Source organism: Furipterus horrens, unplaced genomic scaffold, assembly GCF_987537825.1.
Source record: "Furipterus horrens unplaced genomic scaffold, mFurHor1.1.pri manual_scaffold_2, whole genome shotgun sequence".
Lineage (NCBI taxonomy): Eukaryota > Metazoa > Chordata > Mammalia > Chiroptera > Furipteridae > Furipterus > Furipterus horrens.
Genome location: NW_028327172.1, coordinates 60,058,039 through 60,081,071, shown reverse-complemented (window position 1 = coordinate 60,081,071; position 23,033 = coordinate 60,058,039). Strand labels below are relative to the sequence as shown.

Sequence of the window (23,033 nt, the reverse complement as noted above, 5' to 3'; positions counted from 1 at the left end):
GAGGGTCACAGTGGCTCTGGATGAGGAAAAAAACCACCTTCTCAGACTTCCTGTTCCAGTGGCCTCTCCTTGGGCATAAGAGGTGAGGTCACTATTGGCCAAACCACAAACCATGATGCTGTATTAAACTCCACCAGTTCTCTCAGTGGCATCAGAGTCAAGAATATGGAAAATACCTCAGAGAGTTCTGGCTTTCCACCATGGAGGCTGAGAAGAGTAACTTTCCCCAGGGCTACAAAGCCTGGCCCAAGATTATTGTCTTGATCATGGGCTAGATGTTCCTGCAGCTTCATTTCCTTTCTTTCCCTCTGCACTTCAACTATCATTTTTTGTGCAGAGTTAGTCCCAGAAACAGGCTGAAATTTCCAGGAAGCCATTCTTCCTTTTGTTACCCTCCTCACTGCTCCAGGAGCTATAGGAGATGAGGTAGATGTATATAAAATACAGCCTGATCATATGGATGTGAGGGAAAGGGAAAGAAACAAGAGTAAGAACTTATCATGGAGCCAGAATTAAGGCTAATAGAAAAACACATTACAGGAGGCTATTTGTGCAACAGGTGAGCACAAGCTTGAATCAAGTTATCTAGCAGCCAATGTGAAGAAACAAGACTGGTCACTGATAGAGCTCACAGTGTCCATACAATAAAAACAAACAATAGCTCAGGAATAGAAAGCAATTTCTCTTGAATGTCATTTTAAGAAGCCAGTGAGTGATATGATGAACCTTATAGAAGATGCTGGGCTCAGTTTCCCAGACTGTTTTGTATCATCTCGCTTAGTCAAGAAAGCAGTCACATAATAATCAGAGGATTTGAGCCAAGTGCTGATGTTCAGGGGTCTCCACGGAACTCCCATCTTCTCCTGTCCTATTCCTCCTTTCCCCTCCCCGCTCACCAAAAATAAAGGATAAGTGGAATCTCTATTTCTCCTTTTTCTGTTCTACAGAAATCCAGCCCTGAGTGCCCATATTGCACATCGTGTTGCCCCCTCCTTCCCAGAGATGAAACCAGTCTCTCTCTTACTAAACTCTACCCAGCTATGTATTTCATGTCTATTCTGTAACCTCACATTGTGTACACACATCTTACTGCCCATAGTAAACTGGAAGATCCCTCAATAGTATCTTGACTATCTTTATATCCCAGTAATGCCTTGTACAGTGTCTGGTACACAACTGGTGAATGACTGAACAAATGAAGGCGCTAAGCCAGTGGCAAGGAAGGCACCAGCAGAAAGGTGACCATGCTTTTATTTATTATTACAGTGTTCCCACACTTATCGCAGGTATTATGTTCCAGACCTCCCGTGAAGTAGGAACCTTACACTTATTCTACACTCTTAAACCTACGTAACTTTAACAACATACGTATACAGGACTTCCGAGCAAGATGGAGGCCTAGACTGACACGCTCCGGCTCCCTCCACAACTAAGAAGGAATACAACTACTGTAAAACCAGATATAACCAGAAGTTCCAGAAAATAAATGGAAGTCCAACATATGAAGTTATAAAGAAGTGGTGCTCGTCCAGACAGGTAGGAGAGGCCAAGCTGGGGCAGAGAGATCAAGCTGTGCTGTCCACGGTGGCAGCAGCAGCGACGGAGGCAGGACAGCGGTAAGCCGTCGTCGTCGGCAGCCGTCTGTCTCGAGAGATGATGGTGTAGCTTCTTAAGAGTCTATCTGCACTGCCGAGAATGGCGGTGCAGTCCAACTCGGGAGTGACACGGTATCTGTCTCCTCCCGTGTTGAATCGACATCTTGCGATGACGCTGGAGTGTCCTCTCCAGTGAAGCTGAAGCTACAGAGCCTGGGCAGGGTGATATGGAGGGTCTGCTGTTGCCCATGCAGCAGACCCCCCTCTCTTCGCAGCTGAAGGGTCCAAGGGAAAGATGGAGTCAATACAGCTTGGCTTCAGGTGCGCCGCAGGAGTTGCCGGTAAGCACAGACATCCATATTTAGTGGGAGGTGAGAAGCACCTGGGGAGTTTCCCCAGCTTCAGACCAGACCCGTCAGCTTGTGATTCCAAAGCCGGGGAAGGCAGACCTCCATTGCCTTGGACTATAAGGCCCAGAGGCAGTGGAGACGGAGGAGGAGGCTTCTGGTCTCTCAGCGGAGAGTGAATAGCAGGAATCCATCTTGGACTCCCAACCCCACAGAAAATGCCACAGCGTGGTGAGACGGGCCACCCGGTTATTATGAGTGCACGGGGATCCGCCCCCTATAGTGTAGGAGGTGTGACAGCCCTGCCCAGGAAGCAAAGGTAAACATAAAATGGTCAGTATGGCACAGATCATGATAGAGATCCCAGTGATGCAGCTGACCAGACAGCAAATAACTAATCTAACAGCTCAGCAGATAGGAAATCTTTCTGAAACACAGTTCAGACTTTTGGTTAAAAAATGCTTACAGACCTAACAGCAGATCTTAAACAAGACAGGGAAGGAATGAAGTCTAGTCCTGCTGAAATGAACAAAAACACATATGAAACTAGTGGTAAGGGAAAGAAAACCAGGGATCAAATCAACAAATCGGAACATAGGGAAGGAACAGTCAAGCAGTACAGAAAGAGAAAACAAAAAGTGAGGAAAATGAGGAGAGGCTCAGAAACTTATCGGAGAGCTATAAGAGGGCCAACATCCAAATCACAGGGCTGCCAGAAAGTGAAGAAGAAGAACTAGAAATTGAAAAATTATGTGAAAAAATAATGAAGCAGAACTTCCCTAACTTGGGAAGGAAATAGACTTACAGGTCCAGGAAGCACAGAAAGTTCCAGGAAAACTGGACCCAGGGAGAACCACACTCAAGACACATTATAATCAAAATGTCAAAAATTAAGGATAAAGAGAGAATCTTAAAAGCAGCAGGAGAGAGGAAGAGAATTACATAGAAAATGGTCCCAATAAGACTATCAGCTGATTTCTCAAAAGAAATTCTGCAGGCAAGAGGGACTGCCAAGAAATATTCAAAGTAATGAAAAACAAAAACCTACAACCATGATTACTCTATCCAGCGAAGCTGTCATTCAGAATAGAAGGGCAGAAAAAGTGCTTCCAGGACAAAGTAAAACTGAAGGAGTTCATCAGATCCAAACCACTGTTCATGAAATGTTAAAGAGACTTGTTTAGGAGAAGGAGGATCAAAACTATGAACATTAAAATGAAAACTGCATCACAACAACCAACAACAGAAGCTAGGGAATCAAAACAAAGGCAGACTAACTAGGCAACGAGAGTGGGAAAAGAATTATAGGTATGGGGGACATTTTGGGGGGAGTTCAGTGCAGAGGGGAAAGGGGGAAAGGGAGGGAGATAATACAGGAATTAAGAAGCACAGTAGGAGGGAGTGGAGTAGATAGGAAGATGTTGAGAAGAACTACATGCACAACCAATGGGCATGGACTAAGGGTGCAGGGACAACTGGAGGGAGGGGGGTCACTGGTGGAGGGGAACAAAGGGAAAAGAAATTGGGACAACTGTAATAACAAACAATAAGGCATATTAAAAAAATAAATAAAATTTAAAACCTCAAAAAAAACAAAAAAAAACCAACATATGTATACAGTACCACAAAATCCTGCGACATAGTGAAAAACCCGCAATAAATAATTAAATATAATATTTTTAAAAATCCTATGATACAATGAGGCCACAATAAGTGAACCGCAATATAGCAAGGGACTACTTTTTGTATTATTTTTTTAAGATTTTACTTATTTATTTTTAGAGAGAGAGGAAGGGAAGGAGAAAAAGAGAGAGAGAAACATCAGTGTGTGGTTGCCTCTCACACACCCCCAACTGGGGACCTGACCCACAACCCAGGCATGTTCCCTGACTGGGAATCAAATCAGCAAGCCTTTGATTCACAGGCTGGCACTCAATGCACTGAGCCGCACCAGCCAGGGCTTGTTTTACTTTTTAAATCCATTTTATTTGTCAAACTACAATGAGCCACATTATTTAGGTTTTAAACAAAGTGTCTTTGTCCTGATATTCAGAAAGCAAAAGAGTGGAAGAAATGAGGCATTCAGAACACATGGTCAGACACTAAAATACCAGAAACACACAGAATTCACTGGATTACCCTGTAGTTGAGACAGGGGGAAGTGGGATGAGAGTGGGGTACCTGGTTAGCTACAGTTCACAAGTCTGCTTAATGTAAAAAATATATAACGAGAATCTTATGCCTCAAGCTCTGTCTCTGAAAATACAGCTATTTCCTAGATTAAGCTCTGGTTTTGCTTCTCTCGAGGACTACAACCATGTTTTGTTTGCCTGTCTCTTTTATTGGGCAACCATCAGTACAGTAATCATCTTATTCTCAATTGGTCTTTGCAACATCTTTATTAGGTATATATCCTTCACCTCATTTTATTTGTGAGAAAACTTAGGCCAGGACAGGTTAAATCACTTGCTCGATGTCACAAAATTAGTTGTGAAAGAGTTGGGGATTTGAACCAAGCGTGTCTGACTCTGACTCCAAAGACAGTTATCATGGTGGTTAGGCTATACTGCCTATTTCTGGCATTAGTAAAGTGGTGGTTTATGGCCAGAGGACTGAAGTAAAGTCTGGGTGAGTCTTCCTAGTGACTCTTACAACTGTCACTTCCTGTCCACCTGTGTATTAACCTCATATCTGACCTCCTGACTCTAGAGCTCCACTCCCCTAAACCATTCAGCATTCCACCACTAAGCTGCAATGGTCTAAAACACATTGTAGACCCTGTCCCTCTTCTGCTTATTACCTTTCTCTGGATCCTCAAGGCCTGTGGAATAAAGTCTGAATTCCCCAGAAAGGAAATGGAGATGTTCTACCATCTCCTCAATATACCTTCCCACTCCTTCTGTTGACCGATCATGCCAAACAAAGCGATCTACATACTCACTGTCCCCAAACCTCACTGTCTATGCTGTCTCCACACAACCTATCTCCCAGCTCCTCCTTCAAGTGTTTATTCTGTTCTCTTTGCCAAATCTTCAGTTTCATCTTCAAGCCCATCCAAACCTCACCTCCTTTGTGACGCTGTTCCTATGTCAGCCCAGCTGGAAGTGGGTTTTCTTGTCGCAAATCTTACAGCACATTTTATTGATATTTTGGATTGGGAATTCTGCCCGGCTCTATCTGTTATCCTATGATCAGATATTCTTATACGGATGCATTAATTTTCCTAAGAGCACATAGTCTCTTTATAGCCAGATACTGTGTCTTTTTTGTCTTAGAATCCCTCTCAGAGGGTAGTAGACTGACTTGCATATAAAAGATATTCAATATATTCCACAAGGTGAGCTTTTTAAACTATAAAGCATGCCAAGTTCTACACCCTATGCTCTGTAATTTCTTCCCTTGGGCACTCTTAAAAACTCTCTGCAATACTGGACAAAACTGTTTCCTTCATTAAGAGGATTATTAAAATATTAGACTGTGACATTGGCATTAGGACTCCCCTTCTAAAAGTGTTGCATTTTAATGCAAGTCTTTGAAGACTTAGCTTAAAAAATAATAATAATGTTAGATTCTGTGGGAGGGACTCATATGGAAGAGGTAGGGCTTTACAGAATTTTAAAATCACACCACACAGGCAGCCAGATACTCCATTCATTTCTATGTCCAGGCAGAAAGCGCTCCAACTTTCAAAGTTTAAAAAAGCTTTTTCACCTTAACTAGCCTTTCTCTCTAAAACAGTGAAATATAACAGCACATATCATATACTTTCTTCTGAGGTATTTTCCAGCTTAAATATCAACAGTGTCTAGAATTAGAAGCAATCAGAAGTGATTTTCTTCCCAGGTTTTCTGTCGCTGCTGCGTCCTCCCTTTGGACTGTGAGCTTCTTGGAAGCTAATGCAGCAACTCATCCCCAGTGCCCAGCACTGTGCCTGCGTATCTTACACTCAATGAAGCTTGAACATGTGAATAAACAAGTGAGGAAATGGCTCACGGATAACTCCAGGGAACAAAATTAGGAAATACGCTGTACGAAGTCTTTCAAATTAGTCTTCTTTTAAAGCCAAATATTACTTCTTTGGTGCTACCATACTTCATCCTACAAATTTATCTAACACAAATATCCTCATCCAAATATAAGGCACTGGGATACAGTGAAACTATTCCTACCACAACTGACTTGCGTAAAAATCCAAGACCCTATAGGATTAAGAAAGATTCTTGTAAGAGCTCAATATAAATGACTCTCTGGGGCAGGCCTCCAGGAAATGAGATGGTTACGTCACTTCTGTCCAAGGACAGAAGATCAAATGCACTGTCCATAGATCGATTCATCAGAAAAGAAGCTCAAAACTTCCATCCAGATAGGCTGACATTACTGAAAAGTCAAATATTACTCACAGCGGAATGCATGTTAGATCCCTTCAAAGGAGAAAAGAGGCTGCCAGGCAACTGAGGGATGTGAAACAGAAAGGATGTGAGAGGAGGAACCAAAAGGGGGAAAGAACTAGGAAGCTTGCAGCACTCTGAAGAAACTATTTATTTCTTTTTAGAGGCCTTGGGCTGGCCCTGTCTGTGGCCACAGAGCTAAGACAAAATAAGCTACCAGAGGGAGCAGTCTTCAGAGAGATGGTCTTAAAGGTAAGAGATGAGAAACTAAAAGGTCAGTCCCCTTCTAGGCTCCTTCAGACCAAAGAAGTACCAGTTGCCCTGCTCAGTAGAGAGGCTGCTAGACTCAGTGTTTCCCGGAGACCCAAACTTGTGTTACAGAACATGTCATCATAAGTAACAAAGAAGGGGCTTCTCATCCCAGAACAGGCCTACCTCTCTAAGTCAGGACACATTACACCTCACTTATGGACAGGGTCCTGACCATAGGAAGAGAGTGCCTCATATTTTCACTCTGTACTCCCCACCTTGGCTCAGTCCTGCAGTTTATGTACATGTTCTACAATAACGGGGGGAGGGGGGCATGACATGCCATCAAGGTGTGGTTCATGGACCAGTGCCAGTTGTGAATTGTCTGTTACTATTCACAATGAGATAAGTACAGAAATGGAGAGTATGCTGTGAAAATTAGAAATGCCATTTTCTAACAAAACCAAAACACTGGTTCTTTACCATGGATTGTGCCAACACTGCCCAGAGTCTAGCCAACACAGCCCTGCTGAAGGTCATTCACCAGGGCTAGAACTGTGAGCATTTGGAGTTTTCTTGTTCTCTGCTACTCTGTTCACCAAGCCTCTCCCTGCTTCCTGGTGTGCCAGGTGCAAAGACAGGTGAGTTCCAGAAGAACACAGGTAGCTTCCAGTGGTTGAGCACATGCTTGGTACCCACAGTGTTTTCAGTCCTCCCACGCAAAACCCCCACAGAGCTGCACCCCCAACAGAAAGAAGGAATCTAGCCACAGAGACCATTAGAAAACCTCCTTCAGAAACTACAGTATCCAGTCACTGTTGTGTCACACTTTCTGACTTCTGGCTAAGAAAATATTGACAGGCATTGAGTCATTCTATTGAAGTTCACTTAGTCTAAAAGTAAAATCCTCAAAATACACTTGCCACACCCAGTTCCCAAAGGTTAAATTATAGGGGAGAGACACTGCAGGAACCTGATACAGTGGTTTCTGACAAGGAAAGGAGGAAGTAAACAACAGTTCTGCCTCCAATTCTGGGTGACTACCACCCACACCATGTGATAAGCAAAGCATGCTGGGTAGCTCTAACATTCTTATTCTTGCTTTCCCTACCATAGCTCATCTATGTTATAGTAACATAATTATAAATCCACTTGGAAATTGCCAATTTTCTTTCTTCCTGAGAAAAGGTGTGGTTCCCACACCTCACTGCATTTCATCTCATAGCATCTTAGTGAGGCAGCTCTGTTCTTATTTACCAATGAGACCCAAAAGAGTCACAAGACCCTAAAGGTCATACAAGGAATGCAGAAAACAATGCAGACACAAATTTTGGAAACCTGATAGCCTCAAACTAAGGAAGAGGAGGGTGATACCCACCAGCCCACAAGGGGTCATAAGGAAAATGAGAGGCTATCAGGCAGTGAACCCTCTGTTTCTCAGGTCCTTTGAGATGAAATGAGCTCCTAGGAGAAGGACAGGGAGTCTGACCTATGCAAAACTTGGACTTGCACAAAACTGTGCAATGAGCTAAGTTTGTCTCTGAAACTCCAAAATTTTCTCCTTCTGTGGTGCTTGTACCCTCTTCCCTTAGTGCTCTGGCATCCCTCCACCCCCATCAAACCCAGCTCTTAGGAACTGCTCTCAGCTCCTTGGTGGTTTATTTAGATGACCGTGTTCTCACTCTCAGAGTGTCTATTATTTAAGGTCTTATCTTTCTCTATGGAAGGAAGGCAATCCCATGAGAGGGATTGCAGGCAGCTGTTAAATGGAGAGTCACCAAGAGGAAAGGAGTAGGGTATTCTTCACACCCTTTCCTGAGCTTCTTGAAATAGGTGTATGTGAGAGCCCACACTTCCATTTCTTGAGCATCTACTATGCTTTGGATACCACCTGACTCAGTGAGTCTTACCAGCAAATTCATCAACTTCATCCCATTTGGAGACTCTGAAGTGAACTGTCTTCACTGAGGAGCTAGAGATAATGTGGAACTGCCCTCCCACCAAAGGGTAACAATTATACCTCCAAGGGATGAACACCAATAGGAAAAACCTTAAATGCCTAAAAGGTAATTATCATGGCTCAAAAGGTGTGTGGCATTGTAGCCACATCAGCCAGATGACAACATGTATGCTAAAACACCAAAAATCAAGACTGAAACATTAAGAACAATGTACATCCTTAAGAAGCCAGGTATTCTACATCCATTATCACTAATTCTCATCATAGTCTTTCCTGGTATATATTATCATTCCTAGCCGTAGTTACGAAAAGAGACTCAAAATGGTTAAATGACTTGCCCATGGTCAAATGGATAATAAGTAGCATATTCAGGATTTGAATTCGTGTCTGCCTGGTTCCCATGCTTGAGCTTCTTCCATTATACCAGGCTGTATAATTTGATCATAATTCATCTCTTCCCTGAAGTGACTCATTCCCGATATTCATTTTAGAGCACCTCTTCATTCTACCCTAAGGAAAAATCCTTAGTACAAGTGAAAAACAACTATTGTTGGTGCTAAAAGAAATCACCACTTAATATTTTAATTTTACTTAATATTCAGATTTGTTAGACATTTTGGAAGCTGGGGAACACTACCACCCAGGCTTTGTTTACACCAGGGCCCAGAATTTCCTCAGACATGCCCCCTCTCCATGCCCATGAGGACAGTCCAGCATCGGCACAACAACCTGCTCTTCTGCCCGCACAGCACACCAAGCCATGAATCCCACACGCAGCCGTTCTCCCTGTGAGCGCTGTCTCACCTGGGGCTTGCTGGTCCAACATCTTCTTCTGGCTCTTCTACAACTCCGGCTAGCTCTGGGGAAAGGAAAGCATCTTTGTTGACATTATTCACCCAGCTGTCCTTTGCCCCGTTTTCTCTGTCCTCACTCTGCTCAGCTGAAACAGGAAACAATAAAGACAGGAAGGTTATCTCTCACCTCTGTGACCTACAAACTCGCATATTGGCTCTTATCACTGAACGCTGGAACCTGAACTTCAGGCCTTCCTGAACTTCAGGCCTTCCCTGAATGCCAAGGCAATCACTAGTGTATCTGAGTGTTAGAGATCAGAATTATATTTGCAAGAGAAGTCATTAGATTCCTCCAATGTTAGCTTACCCCATCCAGCAAAGTCCTTCCAGAACAATCTGCAAGTAACTCCAGAGACAACTGAAGCAAAATTCTGACTACCTCTAGGTGAATCTGAATAGAGTCAGGACTGGATATGTAAGGCCAGGAGACACTGAGGAAAGGGAGCCCTCATTGGAACAGATGCACCATTGTTACCAAGCCTTGACTGAACATTTATAATGTGCCTGACTCAAGGCTGAGTTCTGGGATACTAAGAGGAACAAATGCTTTCGGTCTAGAATGTCCCCCTCTACTGCCTTCTCCTCGCCCCAGTCTCTACACATCCAAATTTTACACATTCCTTAATACCCAGTTGAGATGCCAGGACCCCACAAAACCTCTGTGCTCCCTGTTCAGGAAATAACCTCTTTTGCCTCTGAATACCCAGGGCTCTTTACCTCTACCTCTCAGATAATGAGCATCAACGGAGTGAAGACAGTGCCATGCACAGAGCTGAGTTCTTTGCTTGTGTTATCCTATGAGGAGGAAATGACTTTCCAAGTATGCAGATTTGAAAATTGAGGATCACAGCGTTCTAGAAACTGACCTAAGGTCACATAACCATTAAGCACCGAGAATACTTTCATCAGTGTTAAGAATATGAAGCAATATAAGGGCTCCCAATTTTCATATATACTCACATTCCAGGGTGGTATTCCCCACAAGTCTCTTTATATTATAAGCTTAGTTTTTTTCAATTGCAAAATGGAGTCTACAGTACTAACCTATATCCCTCAAGATTTCTGAAGATCTGGATGATTTTTAAAATTAAGAGGCCTGTGAGCAACGCATGGCACATACTAAGCAGGCAAGGAGTGTGGCTCTTTCTTTCAGAAAAACTGAAAGTCCAGCTCTGCCATTTGCCAGCTATCTGACCTTGGGCATGTAGAACTTTCAATGCCCCACACATAGAATGGGGATAACAACACCTACAAGATTGCTGCTACAATTAGAAATAAGAGAGAGTAAATGCCTATCATATACTAGATTCTCAAAAGGTGATAGTTAAAAGGTGATAGTTATTTTCCTTATCGAATACAGGCTGGATCTATGCAGGAGCTGTTCTCGGGGATAAAGATTTACACTGACTAGTCCACAGTTAGAGAGAAGGCACCAGGGAAATATTTAATGAACTCAACAGAATTCTTAAAAAGCCCTCAAATACTTGGTTGATTAAAGAAGTATCAGATGTCAAGGTAATTGAACAGAGAGGCTAATCTCTAAGTTCTTCAGCCTATTCAGGAGAAAAGGTTCTGAATCTTCAGCATGAAAAAAAAAGAAAAGAAAAGAAAAAGGAGATGGCCCTGGCCCGGTTGGCTCAGTTGGTTGAAGCATCGTCCTATACACCAAAAGGCTGTGGGTTCAAACCCCAGTCAGGGCATATACCTAGAGTTTGATCCCCGTCAGGGCACATATGGGAGGCAACCAGTTGATGTTTATTCCCCCACCCCCTACATCCCCCCAAATCAATAAATATGTCCTCAGGTAAGGATTTTTTTTTAAAAGAGAAAGAAAGAAGAGGTGGTAGGTCCTTATAAATCTAGACTGTGCTGCTACTACTACTCACCATGGCATCTAAAGGGCTTCCTTTTTCTTTCTATACCACACTGTGTCATTCGGCCCCATCCTCATTCACCCAATTGCAGAGCAAGAAAATTCTGAGCTAGAGGGCTATACATTATGAAGAGCGTACGTTTAAATGATTTCCCTCATCAGATTTTAGTAAAGATTCTGACACTTCCCTTCTCCCAATTCCTCCTTCCCAAACAAAGGCTGTCTCTAACTGAACCACCCCTATCAACTCACCTGTTGCCTGGAGCCTCTTCTTCCTCATGGATGCTCTGATGATATCTGTGCCGTGGATTTTGTCTCTGTGTCTTTTTGCCTTCACTTCATAAAACCACTGGCCACTCATGTTCTTCAGCTGCTGGCCATCCTTAATTTTTTCAGGCAGATGTCTACAAAAGGAAAAGAGCTTTACTTTGCTGAGAACCCACAGTAAATAAATGAGTTCACTGTGAAACTGCATAAAGCAATTTGTAAACAGTCAAAATGAAGTTTTCCATGTCTTAGAAGATTCCACAAATCTCCCAGATGACTAACAAATGTATGTTCCCTGTTGACTGAGAAGTCAGAGAAGCCAAGGCCAACATTTTTTAAAATTCAAAGATTTAACCCATGATCCCCAGATGACCCCTGAAATTTCTCAAGGGCAGATCCACTTTTTGGCCACAGTCTTTTGTGTGCACTGTTCAAATGCAATTAACCCTGGGAGAGGTGATATATTAAGCTTCCCTAAGCCTTTGTATTCTTATCTGTAAAAAGGGGTTAATAATAGTAACCTACCTCATGGTGCTGCTATGAAGATTAAATTAGTTTATGCATGTCAACCACCCTCTGCACATGCTTGGCACCTAATCAACACTCAATGACTAACTGGTGATGTAGTTATCAGTGAAATTTTCCTGGACGCCTGTGGGAGACAGTGCATGCATCCCTGGTTCGGGAGATGAATGCTGGAAAGGCAGGCTGCAGAATCAAGATCAAACCTACGGGGGCGTAGGGAGGGGATTAGCGGATGCAGAGGCAGAAGCAAATTCCTTTCATGCAGATACTGTTTTTAAGGGTTCCACAATCATTCACGCTCTCTGAAAAGCTAAAACCTAACTAACCAACCAAGTACTGCCCTCCTAAAATGTCACTAATTTACACTGGCTAGAAAAATTATGTTCTTTGCAAGTCTTTTAACCTCTGCCTCTCTCTCTCTCCATCTCAATAAAATGAGGATCACAAAATCTATCTTATTCACAGAGATGTGCTTAGAATAAAGTGGAATAAAAGCCTTAAGGAGACTTGAAACTCCTGGAAGATAGTGTGCTACATAAATCCAAGAAGGTTTTATGACTGTTATTCAATCAACACGCATGCTTCCTAAAGTAGTGAATATAAGTTTTAGCCAGAGAGCGTGTATAGAGGCCACACCAGGGTGGCGGCAGGGCTGTGTGTGAGGGCCGCACACAGGTACGCCAGGGAGCGGGAGAAACGGGAGGGGCAGTTAGCCCACCTCTCTCCCAAATGCTCAGAGATTATCTTTCCACCTGCAGTCCAGCTCTCTGCTGGGACTTCCTCTTGTCTCGTAATCACTGAGGAAGAAGTGACCCTACCCCAAACATGCCCAATCATAACCCATGGACACACTGACCCTTTCTAGATGAGACCTCTGGCAGGTTACTGAACCCCTCTAAGTGTCAATCTCCTTGTTTATAAAGGTAGGAGAAAAGAAGACCTCCTCTGCAGGACTTTGGGATGATTATGTGAGGCTTTGATCAGAAAGTACCTAATAGCTCCTGAACCTTGGTAAGCGGTCAGTAAGTGTGACTCCTCTGTGGATGTCTCTCCCTCACTTCTCTGCCCAGCGTGTTGCTCCACATCCTTCAGATCCAGCTCACGCGCCACCGTGCCGAGGAAGCCGCCCCTGATCCCCACAATCACAGTTCAGCGTGCCGCTCCCAAAGCCCCCACAGCACCTCCATGACAGACCTTACCACACTGTTCAGTGCTCTAGGTGCACATCTGTCTCACCCACTGATCTCTCAACTCTGCAAACTCCTGGAAGCTGAGGACCACATCCTGACCACCTTTGCAATGCCAGCACCTAGCACAGAGCCTGGCACAGAGCTGATACCCCAAGACTGTCTGTTGAGTGACTGAATCAGCGAATAAATAAACGCTCAGCAGCCACCCCAGTCTGAGTCAGGCAAGAGACAAGAGAGGTCCTGTCACTGCTGGGGGTGAGGGAGCCCCACTCTATCACAACGGCAGTGCCTTCTCCTGATGGGGCTGGATAGCTTATCACTCAGCAGAATAGGAAAAAACATGATAAAATACAGCAACAGTCATCATCTTTCTGGAAGAGACCACAAACCCTCATAGCATTTCTCCTCATGAGATTTACTTACTTACTTTTGTTGTTCAACCGAAAGACACGGTGCCTGGGTCTCTGTGCCGTTCCCGAGCTCTCCTGCCTGGTTGACCATCTGCAAGGCCCTGCTCATGCTAAGCTCTCAGTGCACAAGGGGACTGGGGCCCACTGAAACGTGTGGCCGCTGGGAAAGCTGCAGTCATTAGAGGGGGAACCAAGGCTGGGTTTCTGGCTCATATCTTTTAAAGAGGCAAAAGAATAGGAAATTGTCTCAAATTCAATAAATGCTATTTATGTATATCTTAACATGATAATCTGCTACATGTAATCAATTTCTTTTTCTATCTCAATTATTTAAAATACATAACAGATGAATTCATGTGCAACATCAAAACCCAAGTTTTGTAAAGATGTAGATCATAAAAAAAAAAAAAATCACACTACCTAGGCAGTGCTGTTAAAATCTTCTCTACCAACCCATGCTGATGTCTCATTTTTCCTGAATCTAAACAATCAAATTAGCATTTGATTCTCTAATCATTGTACCATTTAGCTGAAATGAAAACAGCATGTTTCCTGGGACTCACTTTTTACATCTTACCATTCCCTTGTGCTTAGTAAAGAGCTGAGGGAAGAAAAGATGCTTAATAAACACGCATGGGCTGGTGAGCAGAAGTGAAGGCAGAAGAAGAGCACTCAGGGCAGAAAGAACACTGTCCCGCTGCTGCCCTCCGGGCAGAGCGTGCTGGTCAGCCCCACATTCCTTCAGCTAATACACATAAAGCATGGTGTTGTATTAGGTCCAATGCTCGGGACTTTACATCATGCATCATCTCATTTATTCCTTGCAATGTCACCATGATGTACAAAGAACTTAGTCAGCTGCAACAGATGGCCATCTTGCCACCACTGTATGTTTAAGGCCGTATCTGTTCATCTGTTCATTCGCTAATTCATTAATCCCCTATCATATACCAGGCCTACAGTCAGAATCGTGCATAAAAAAATCTACGGCCCTAACTGCCGATGTCAACTCCTGTGGTGCAGAGAGTGAGAGAGCACCTTCAGAGGGAAACCAGGCGAGCAGTGACTTCAGCACTTTTCCTCTTTTTCCTCCTCGTAATTAAAGCACACCCCAGCTTCCAGCTATTCATCATGATTAAGCAAAGGCCTAACATCAGAGGCAGGACCTGGTTGATAGTATCTAGTCAATTGTGAATAATAAGAATCAGCAGACTGCTCAGAGAAGCTGATTGGTCCATTCTCCAGCTTTTTTTTTTTTTTTTCCAATCCTGCAGTACACCCCTCAGTATGGATGGTTAGATATATGACTTAAAAGTACACTTAGATGTATAATTTGAATGTGAGAACTGGGAGGGACTTTAGATACAAATGGCCTCACTTTATAGATAAAACAACTGAGGCCCAGAAAAGTTAAGAGGTTTGCCCAAGGTCACACAGAACTGGGACAGGAAGCCAGCTGGACTTCTGGCCAACGCTCTTTCCATACTGCATCCTGCTTCTGAGAGCCTGGTTTCTAAGATGGCTATCACACTTCACTCCTTCTACAAAGGAATTCAACCTTTAATAGAGAATCTGAAAACCAATGCATATGAAAATGAAATAAACTACAAATGATCCTTACAACAGAAAATGAGAGGCATCACGTGTCTCTTGTGTCATGGACACATCACAGATCCCCACAATCTGCTGAGAGACAGCAGAGCACATAGGAAGCACAGGCTTCATAGTTGGATAAGCAAGGCTTCCGTCTTACAAGGCATTCAATCTCTTCCACTTGACTTCCTCATTGTTGAGCGGGATCAGCTACACTGCTGTGCAGATAAACGGGGAAAATGTAAGTGAAGCTCTGTGTACAACGAAGGAGTTCCTTAAAAAATGTTGCTTCCTTTCCTCTTTGCTTGGACAGAAACCACCACCTGAGGTCCTGGAAAGCAGTTCTTCAATGACAACTGCCTCCCTTTAAAAGAAACTAGGTCTTGAGGATGCAGCTGAGAATCCTAAGATGTGGTTGTGGTTGAGATGGTATCTGCAATGAAAACGCCTGACACCATGGATGTGGTTGTGTGTGCAGGGGTAGGGGACGTGGCGCTGGCAGTGTACAGACACACGCAGGCAGCGATTTCCTGCTGGCGGTGTGACGTAAAGCACAGGAAACACCACCTCTGCACTGTGTCATTTTCAAACCATAAAAGACTAAAATTACATATGTATATGCATGATGGTGCCTCTTCAAAAATAAGAGGGGAGAAGGGGTGGGGAAGAGAGAAAAAGATTCCATCCTGATGTCTGCTTCACTGCTGGTTTGTGACATGTCCCCAGCTGGTCGTTAGGGCAGCAAGCTGAGTGGAAATGCATGCTAATAACTGGGCTCAGCACGTGTGGCCACAGGTAGAGAGGCAGCATGAGAGACCATTGTGATGGCAGCAGTAAGCTGGAACTGTTGTCTTGTAACTGTACCCCAGAGACGCTACAATGGATATTCCCTTCGGTTTAAGTCCATGTTGTACCATTAGCAAGGCTGAGTGATTTAGAAACCGAACACTTCCCCTGTATGGCACTCATCTTTCTCACCCATGAAATCAGGATGGAAGGTAACACATGGCCTAAATCATCTTTAAAGTGTCTCAAATGAGCTTGGATGTGAGCAATTCAAAGCACTGGATACATCAGGCACGGCAAATGAGATTTCAGTTGAATGCCAAATCTCATTTACAACCATACTAAAAAGGATTCTGAGGCGTATCTGGTTTTAATGAGGACAGCCATTAATGATGTCCTCATGGCTACAGGAGGGTTGTACTCCAAAGTCCATAACAAGTTAGCATTTGGAAGAACAGTCTCAATGTTAGTGGTAGTTTTGACATTCTAATGTTTTACTTAAATTAACACTTTAATTATATAATTTAATCTCTAAAGCCACATACCAACTAAAAGGATGACTGGGGCATCATAAAAACATGTTTAGGGAAACAAGGTTGCAATTTTAAATTTGCAATTGATATTTCATTAAATATATAAAGGCCATTAGACAGTGATTTCCTTGAGGACTGGAACTATTTTTTAATCATCCTAGAATTATCTTCATATCATTATGCAGAGGAGTTCCCTATACTTAATAGGCCCTCACTTAAATTTCACCACATTAAATAATTGAGAGTTTTTAGGAATAATTTCATAATAAGTAATCAGACTACTAACCAGAGAGTTCTGTCCTTTTTTAGAGGCATAGGTGGAGTGGTGGAAAGGGAATTAAAACATTCATCACCTATTATGAGCTAAGAAGATTAAGAATTGTTTTACTTACTCCTGACTTTAATCCTTTAACTTTGGTACTACTGTATAGTCAGTCATTCCCAGTCTCTGAATTGAGGCTCAAAGAAATCAAGTAACTTGACTAACAAACCACAGTTGATCAGTGGTGAGGGCAGGATTCATGCCAGTTTTGACTCCACGGTCCATGCAGGGAAGTTCTTCCCTTCTGTCATGATGAAACCCTGATTGTTCTTCTGAAAGAATGGTAGCAACAAACCGTATGGAGCAGAGGAAACAGCACTGGACCAAAAACTTTTCTTATTATAGCTTTGGCACTGACTAGCTGTGTTACCCTGGGCAAGTCATTTCCCCTCTCTGGGCTTTACATTCTTTCTCTATAAAGTGACTATCTTGACCAAAAAAATCTTCTCAGAACTGTCAAGCTGCAACTCTGATGGAAGAGTGAAAAACAAAGAGCTGAAGGATGGCAAGGGAGCCAGAAAGTAGAAGCCCCCTGAACAGAATTTTCAGAACCAGAGACCTAGACCTGGTTCCACCAGCCCAGGCATAGAACAACCTCATAACCATCCCCACAAGTCCTTTAAGTCCTAAAGCAAAGAGGAAATCAAGCCATGATTCTTCTTGAGTGAGGCAGGCCATGGGCTGGGCCCCTCCCAGTGCCCACAGGCTATGGGCCTCGTGCCCATCTGCTCCCCCGGCACACCGTCACTTCTCCCCAGGCTGAGGTTCCTGGACCTGCCCATGGCCAGCTCAACATGGGATGCTGGGATCTAACTAAAAGGTTCTCACAATGGTGATGATAGACAGGGCTTGACTCACACCATGTTTTTCACTACCCCAAGCCTTCTTTCTATCAGGTTACAAAAACAAAAGTCAAGGGCAGCACCAATAGCAGCAGCTGGGGCACCATCCAAAACAGTGGACCGAAGGAGAGTCTGCAAACCCACCGTACAAAGGGACTCAGCATTTCTGCTGCAGCCACAGACTGGCTGGTGCCAGTCTACACACTCATGGCTCTTACAAGGCCCAGATGGAACTCTGCATTTAAAAAAAATCCTGACCTGAGAACATTTTCATTTGCTTTTTTAGAGAGAGAGGATGAGAGAGAGAGGAAGGGAGAGAGAGAAAAACATTGATGCAAGAGAAGCATCAAGAGGTGGCCTCTGTATACACCCAAGGATCCGTACCAGGACTGGCAGTGGCACGTACCCCAGAAACCCAGGTATGTGCCCTGACCAGGAATCAAACCCACAGTGTTTTGGTTACAGGATGATGCTCCAACCACTGAGCCACTCTGGCCAAGGCCGGGACTCTGCATTTTTTGAGAATATTTTCATCAACTACTACAGGCACCCAAGAAACACTGCTGCTCTCCTCACACAGAATCACAGAGCTACATGGAAGACTCAGCACCCTAGAATTCCAGGGGCCGAGAAAATACAGAAGGTGGGGAGAACAAATCTCTGGCATAAGGTGGCTAGGGAGAGGAGGCAGAATTGCAGACCATACATAACATCGTGGATGTGAAAGGAACTGAAGGAACTTGCAGCAATCCAGTATTCACAGCCCCAATGTCCTGAGGTAGGAAGAGGACCCGCTGCTTTCGCCATCTTGTCTTCTGAGAGGCTAACGGAACTCCCTCTCCCCAGTATGCTTTAAGAATCAACTAATATGGTGATAGGAGACCTGACTTTGGGTGGTGACCACACAATGCAAGATACAGATGATGCATATAAAATTGTACACCCGAAACCTTTATAACTTTATTAACCAATGTCACCCCAATAAGTTCAATTTAAAAATTTTTTTAAAAATCAACTAATATTTTATCTGTGCTGCTTCCTACCCTTCTAAAATGGGTGTTAAGAGTCCTGACTGGAACATAATAGGATAACATTCATGAAAGGGCTTCACAAACTGTGAATGGGTGAAGCATTAATGTTACCAACAGTCTCTGATGGCTGATCAGTGTAAATCCTCTGTCCCTCCTGGGCAAACTGCTCAAGGCACCTCACCTGCTGGGAGTGGGGAGCAGTGTCCCATCCAGGCACATGGAGCACTGCAGGTGACCTGTGGGAGGAGCGTGACAAGAATCCCATTCTCATGGTCTCCACTACCTACAGCCACCTCCTGTCACTGTTACAGCCCAGTGTGCTATCTCACACCAAAACAGCCACCCCCTTTTCCAATGCCAGGTCCCAGGATGGCCTGTCTGCTATTGTTTTCTCAGGGAGAGAAGGTGTAGTTAGTGAGTAAGTACCCGAAGGCCAGGATTTGATTCTCACTTCTGAACATACGGACTGTATGAACTTGGTCAAATCACCTAACCTATCTCAAAGTCAACTTCCTCACATATCAGAGTGGATGAAATTATATCCTCCCACATCCCCCTTACTGCACAAGAGTGTTGTGAGCTCAGAAGAAATAATGGGCAGGTAAGCCCTTTTCAATTTGTTAAGCGCTGCCTATATGTGAAATAGTAGCAGTAGCCATAATTAGAGACTCTGGAGTGCTTGAAGTGAATTTCAGCATGTTGCTTTATAAAGCATCCACATTCAGTTAGGGTGAACATATGCAAAATGGTGCAAATAAATCCATTATTCCTGATTCTTGTGTGCCAGAAAGTAAGAGCATGGCTCCTGCTCCTTTTGGATAACTACTGGGATGGGGATCATGCAGTTAATACTCCCTTACATACAGGAAGCCTTTCACTGCCTCCAGAGCCCGAGATTACACAGGCGACAGATGGGGGGCTGGACGCAAGCCTGCTGCTTCACCATCCGACCTCACGCCCCTTCCAACACACGGGTGAGTGAAAGCGGCAGGAATGTTGACGTGGAACACTTGGGCTCCTCCCAACAGGGACAGTGTGTCAGAGCTGCCACTCCTCCTTGTGGGACACAAAGGAAAAACTGGCTCTGGCAGAGCAAATTCTAATTGCTGTTGAAACCAATTCAAACATTTCTGAAAGTATGCAGAAATGTGAGCTCTTTCTCTATTTATTTTCTTTTTAAAAATCTGTAAGTTTTAAATCTTTCTAATTTGGTCCATAATTCAGTTTTAAAAACTGGAGTCAACAAAAATATGGATATAAACATGCACATCCATATATGTGGATGTAGAATATATGTGTTTGTATATATTTCATTTTTAATTCAGTGTTTAATAAGTTAAAGGACTTTAGTTAGCTTTTTAATCTTTCTGGCAGGACTCCTATGGGATAAATTAAGACATACCAAGGAGGAAAAAGTTCCATCTAGAAAGTAAATTTAAAATTGGAACCCCTAAATTCAGGCTCCAAGTCAGAACTACCACTTATGGTTGAGGGGGGAAAAAAATGTCTCATCTTCTTACACACTGGCCCTCCTTCCCCGACACCCAGGGACCTCTTGGCCAATTACCTGACTCTCTCTTCTTCAACCCTCTTCAGGGCAGCATCCCGCTGCAGGACCTTCATGATGGTTTCTTGCTCCTCCTCTGTCAGGAAGCTTAAATCGATCATTTTGAAAGGCATATGCAAAAATAATGGTAACAAATCTGGCTTGAGATTTTGAAAGCTAAACAACTCTGACTGTAGCCCAGATGATTAAAAGAAGCAAAAGTGAAATGAAGTACTGTCTTGTGCAGTTCTGCAGCAAAAATCTTGTTTTGGCTCAGCGTATGTTTTAGGGGGCCAATCGCAAACTCCTAAGCACCCTTTCCTGTGTGGCAGGAGCGGTCTGTGGGGCAACGTGGAGAAGAGGCTCTCAGGAGGAAGTGGCATTCCTTGCCAGCCAGGTCACTTGTTCCTACAGCAGCATTTCCACTCACACCTCTCTCTGGACCAGTCTTTGACACAGTTAATTCCTTCGGTCCTCGTCACCAGCTCGAGGAGAGTAGCAGCGTCTGAGTATCACCTACCTGGGGAACCATGAGAAAGTAAACATCAGTGAGCGGTAATTCCTATAAGCAATGCTCTTTATTACAAGATTTAAAACATGCGTAGGGGTGGGACAGACCATGTGAGATGTCCCTGAGATCAGGGAAACCAGTTCTGCTGGCTTTCAGAGCAAATGGCAAATGGGTCATGAAACACGCTTCAACTCAATTCCAGGCCGTCAAAATGGACAGACGTGAATGCCTGTCAATCTTTAACAATCCACTGAGGAAAGGTATGTTTTCAAAAAGAAGCTGGTTCTCAAACTCATGGCACAGTAGGCTACAAGGTCATGGTAAAAGTCAGCAAGGCCAGGGAGACGTGACTCTAGTTGTCAAGTGACTATGAGTAAGAAATTAGAAATAAAAATTCACAAAGGCTCACTTCTTCATGAGGAGGAACGTTCCACTGGAATATATCTGTGCTCCATAAAGACAGGAGAGCTAGTATCAGGTAAAGGTAGTTTGCAAAACAGTGAGAATTGTGATTCTTCCCCTAGTCCCACTTCTAATGTTTGCTGGGCCTATAGTAACTCACCAAGCTTGTCTCCCTTCATTTCTGAGGAGAAAGAACACTTACTGGTATGTGTACATAAACTGGGGGAAAAAAAGAGGCAGAATTTCAAAACTCTCCACCCTCCAAAAAAGAGCATTTTAAAGGGGGACAATGGGCAAGAACCCTGTTTTCTCTGAGGCATCTTAAACCCACGTGGAATGAGAAGGTGAGATCTGAAGAATGCCACAACCAGACAGGACTTCAGAGATGATCAGCTCTAGGATCGGGGCCCTTTTAACAAGTGCAGTGCTGCATATACAATTTAGTAAATTTTAAGGTAATCTCATTTAAAATAAAGTGGAGTGTGTACACCAGTGAGTAATTTTTATGAATAAATTCTTTGTTTGGGCAACAAAGAACTACTGGGAAGTACTCCCTCTACCACTTGCTAGCTATGAACCATTAGGCAAATCACCTCCCTCTCTGAGGCTCGGTTTTCGCATTTGCATTTACTTGACAGGAGGACAATCCTCCCAGGTTGTAAGGATCAAATAAAACAATTACAAGATTGTCAGGACTACATAAAATAATGAATATAAAACTGCATCTACCTTGCATCCTGTACCAAAAATAGCTACTAAAAATATATTCTAGTTTCCTTTCTGAATTCACACTTTTATTTCATGCAACTGAGTAAGAGTGTACTTGGTTGTATCCGCATATTTTCCTTTTCTCTTTTGGAATTATGTTTCCTAGCCCCTCCACAAAGTTTGGCCTTCATGAACAGGTGCTCTGAAGACCTTTGCTTATTTTCCTGTATCTCTTTACAAAATGCCCAGAGAGACTACGCAAATAAATATTGACAACACTTCATCATTCTCTTTTTTAACAGTTTGCATGCATTTGCCTTCAAATGCATTTGCTTGTTCATCTTGAAAATTACTCATCCTTCGAGATGAAAGTCTCCACCTCCAGGACGCCTTCCCTACCTTCCATAGCCAGAGTTAAATGATGGAGATGATGTGCTTATTGTACCTAACTCTTCATCCCCTCCCTGAAAGAAAACTATACAACCATGTTGCCACTAGAGTGAGCACAGTATTCATCTCTACCTTCCTGATGTTGGGCTTGGCTGGTGATTTACTTTGGCCAATGGAACGTTACAAATGTGATATAAGCATAGGCTGTGGATGTGCTTTGTGTGGTTTGGCTTAGCCTCTTATACTGTTGCATGTACCACAAGAAGAGCTTGCCCAGATAGCAAATGCTGCTTCAGTCTGGGTCCCAGAAAGAGAGGTAGAAGGGCAGGCCAGAGCCTGACCTACCAGAAGCAGGGTCACCTCAGCTGACCTGTATATATGGAAGCAAGAAATAAGTATCTGTTGTTGAAAGCCACTAAAGTTTGGGGTTGTAATATATTTTTGTAGCAGAAACTTGACTTTACAAAATTTTTTTCCTCTACCTAGATAACTCCACTGATGTAATTATTTGTCTGCCTCTAATCTCTCCCATTAGACTGTCTCTCAATGAATAAACAAGTGAATAAGTAAACAAATGAATGGATCCAATCCAAACACATAACTTCAGCAGGGGACGGCTATCTCACTTCTTTCATGCACCGTAGCTTTCTTTCATGCACAGTAACTTCCTTAGATCTCAAAGGCTGGGAAGGAAATAGATTCAGGCCACAT

The 23,033-nt window shown here is 43.4% G+C and overlaps 1 protein-coding gene across 8 annotated transcripts in view; it reads right to left on the bottom strand.

Moving 5' to 3' along the window:
* Window positions 1-23,033, bottom strand: part of SYTL2 (synaptotagmin like 2) — a 108,247-nt gene that overhangs the window by 38,552 nt on the left and 46,662 nt on the right. For 4 of the 8 annotated variants that reach the window (XM_090265777.1, XM_090265778.1, XM_090265782.1 and 1 more), the window contains exons 2-4: window positions 20,333-20,831; window positions 11,519-11,670; window positions 9,344-9,479 (exon numbers count right to left, since the gene is read on the bottom strand). In XM_090265777.1, coding sequence (XP_090121903.1) covers window positions 9,344-9,479; window positions 11,519-11,670; window positions 20,333-20,445 — 401 coding nt within the window. In that variant the 5' untranslated portion in view covers window positions 20,446-20,831. The remainder of the gene's footprint in view (window positions 1-9,343; window positions 9,480-11,518; window positions 11,671-20,332; window positions 20,832-23,033) is intronic. The other 4 variants (XM_090265780.1, XM_090265781.1, XM_090265783.1 and 1 more) reach the window with 1 other exon arrangement.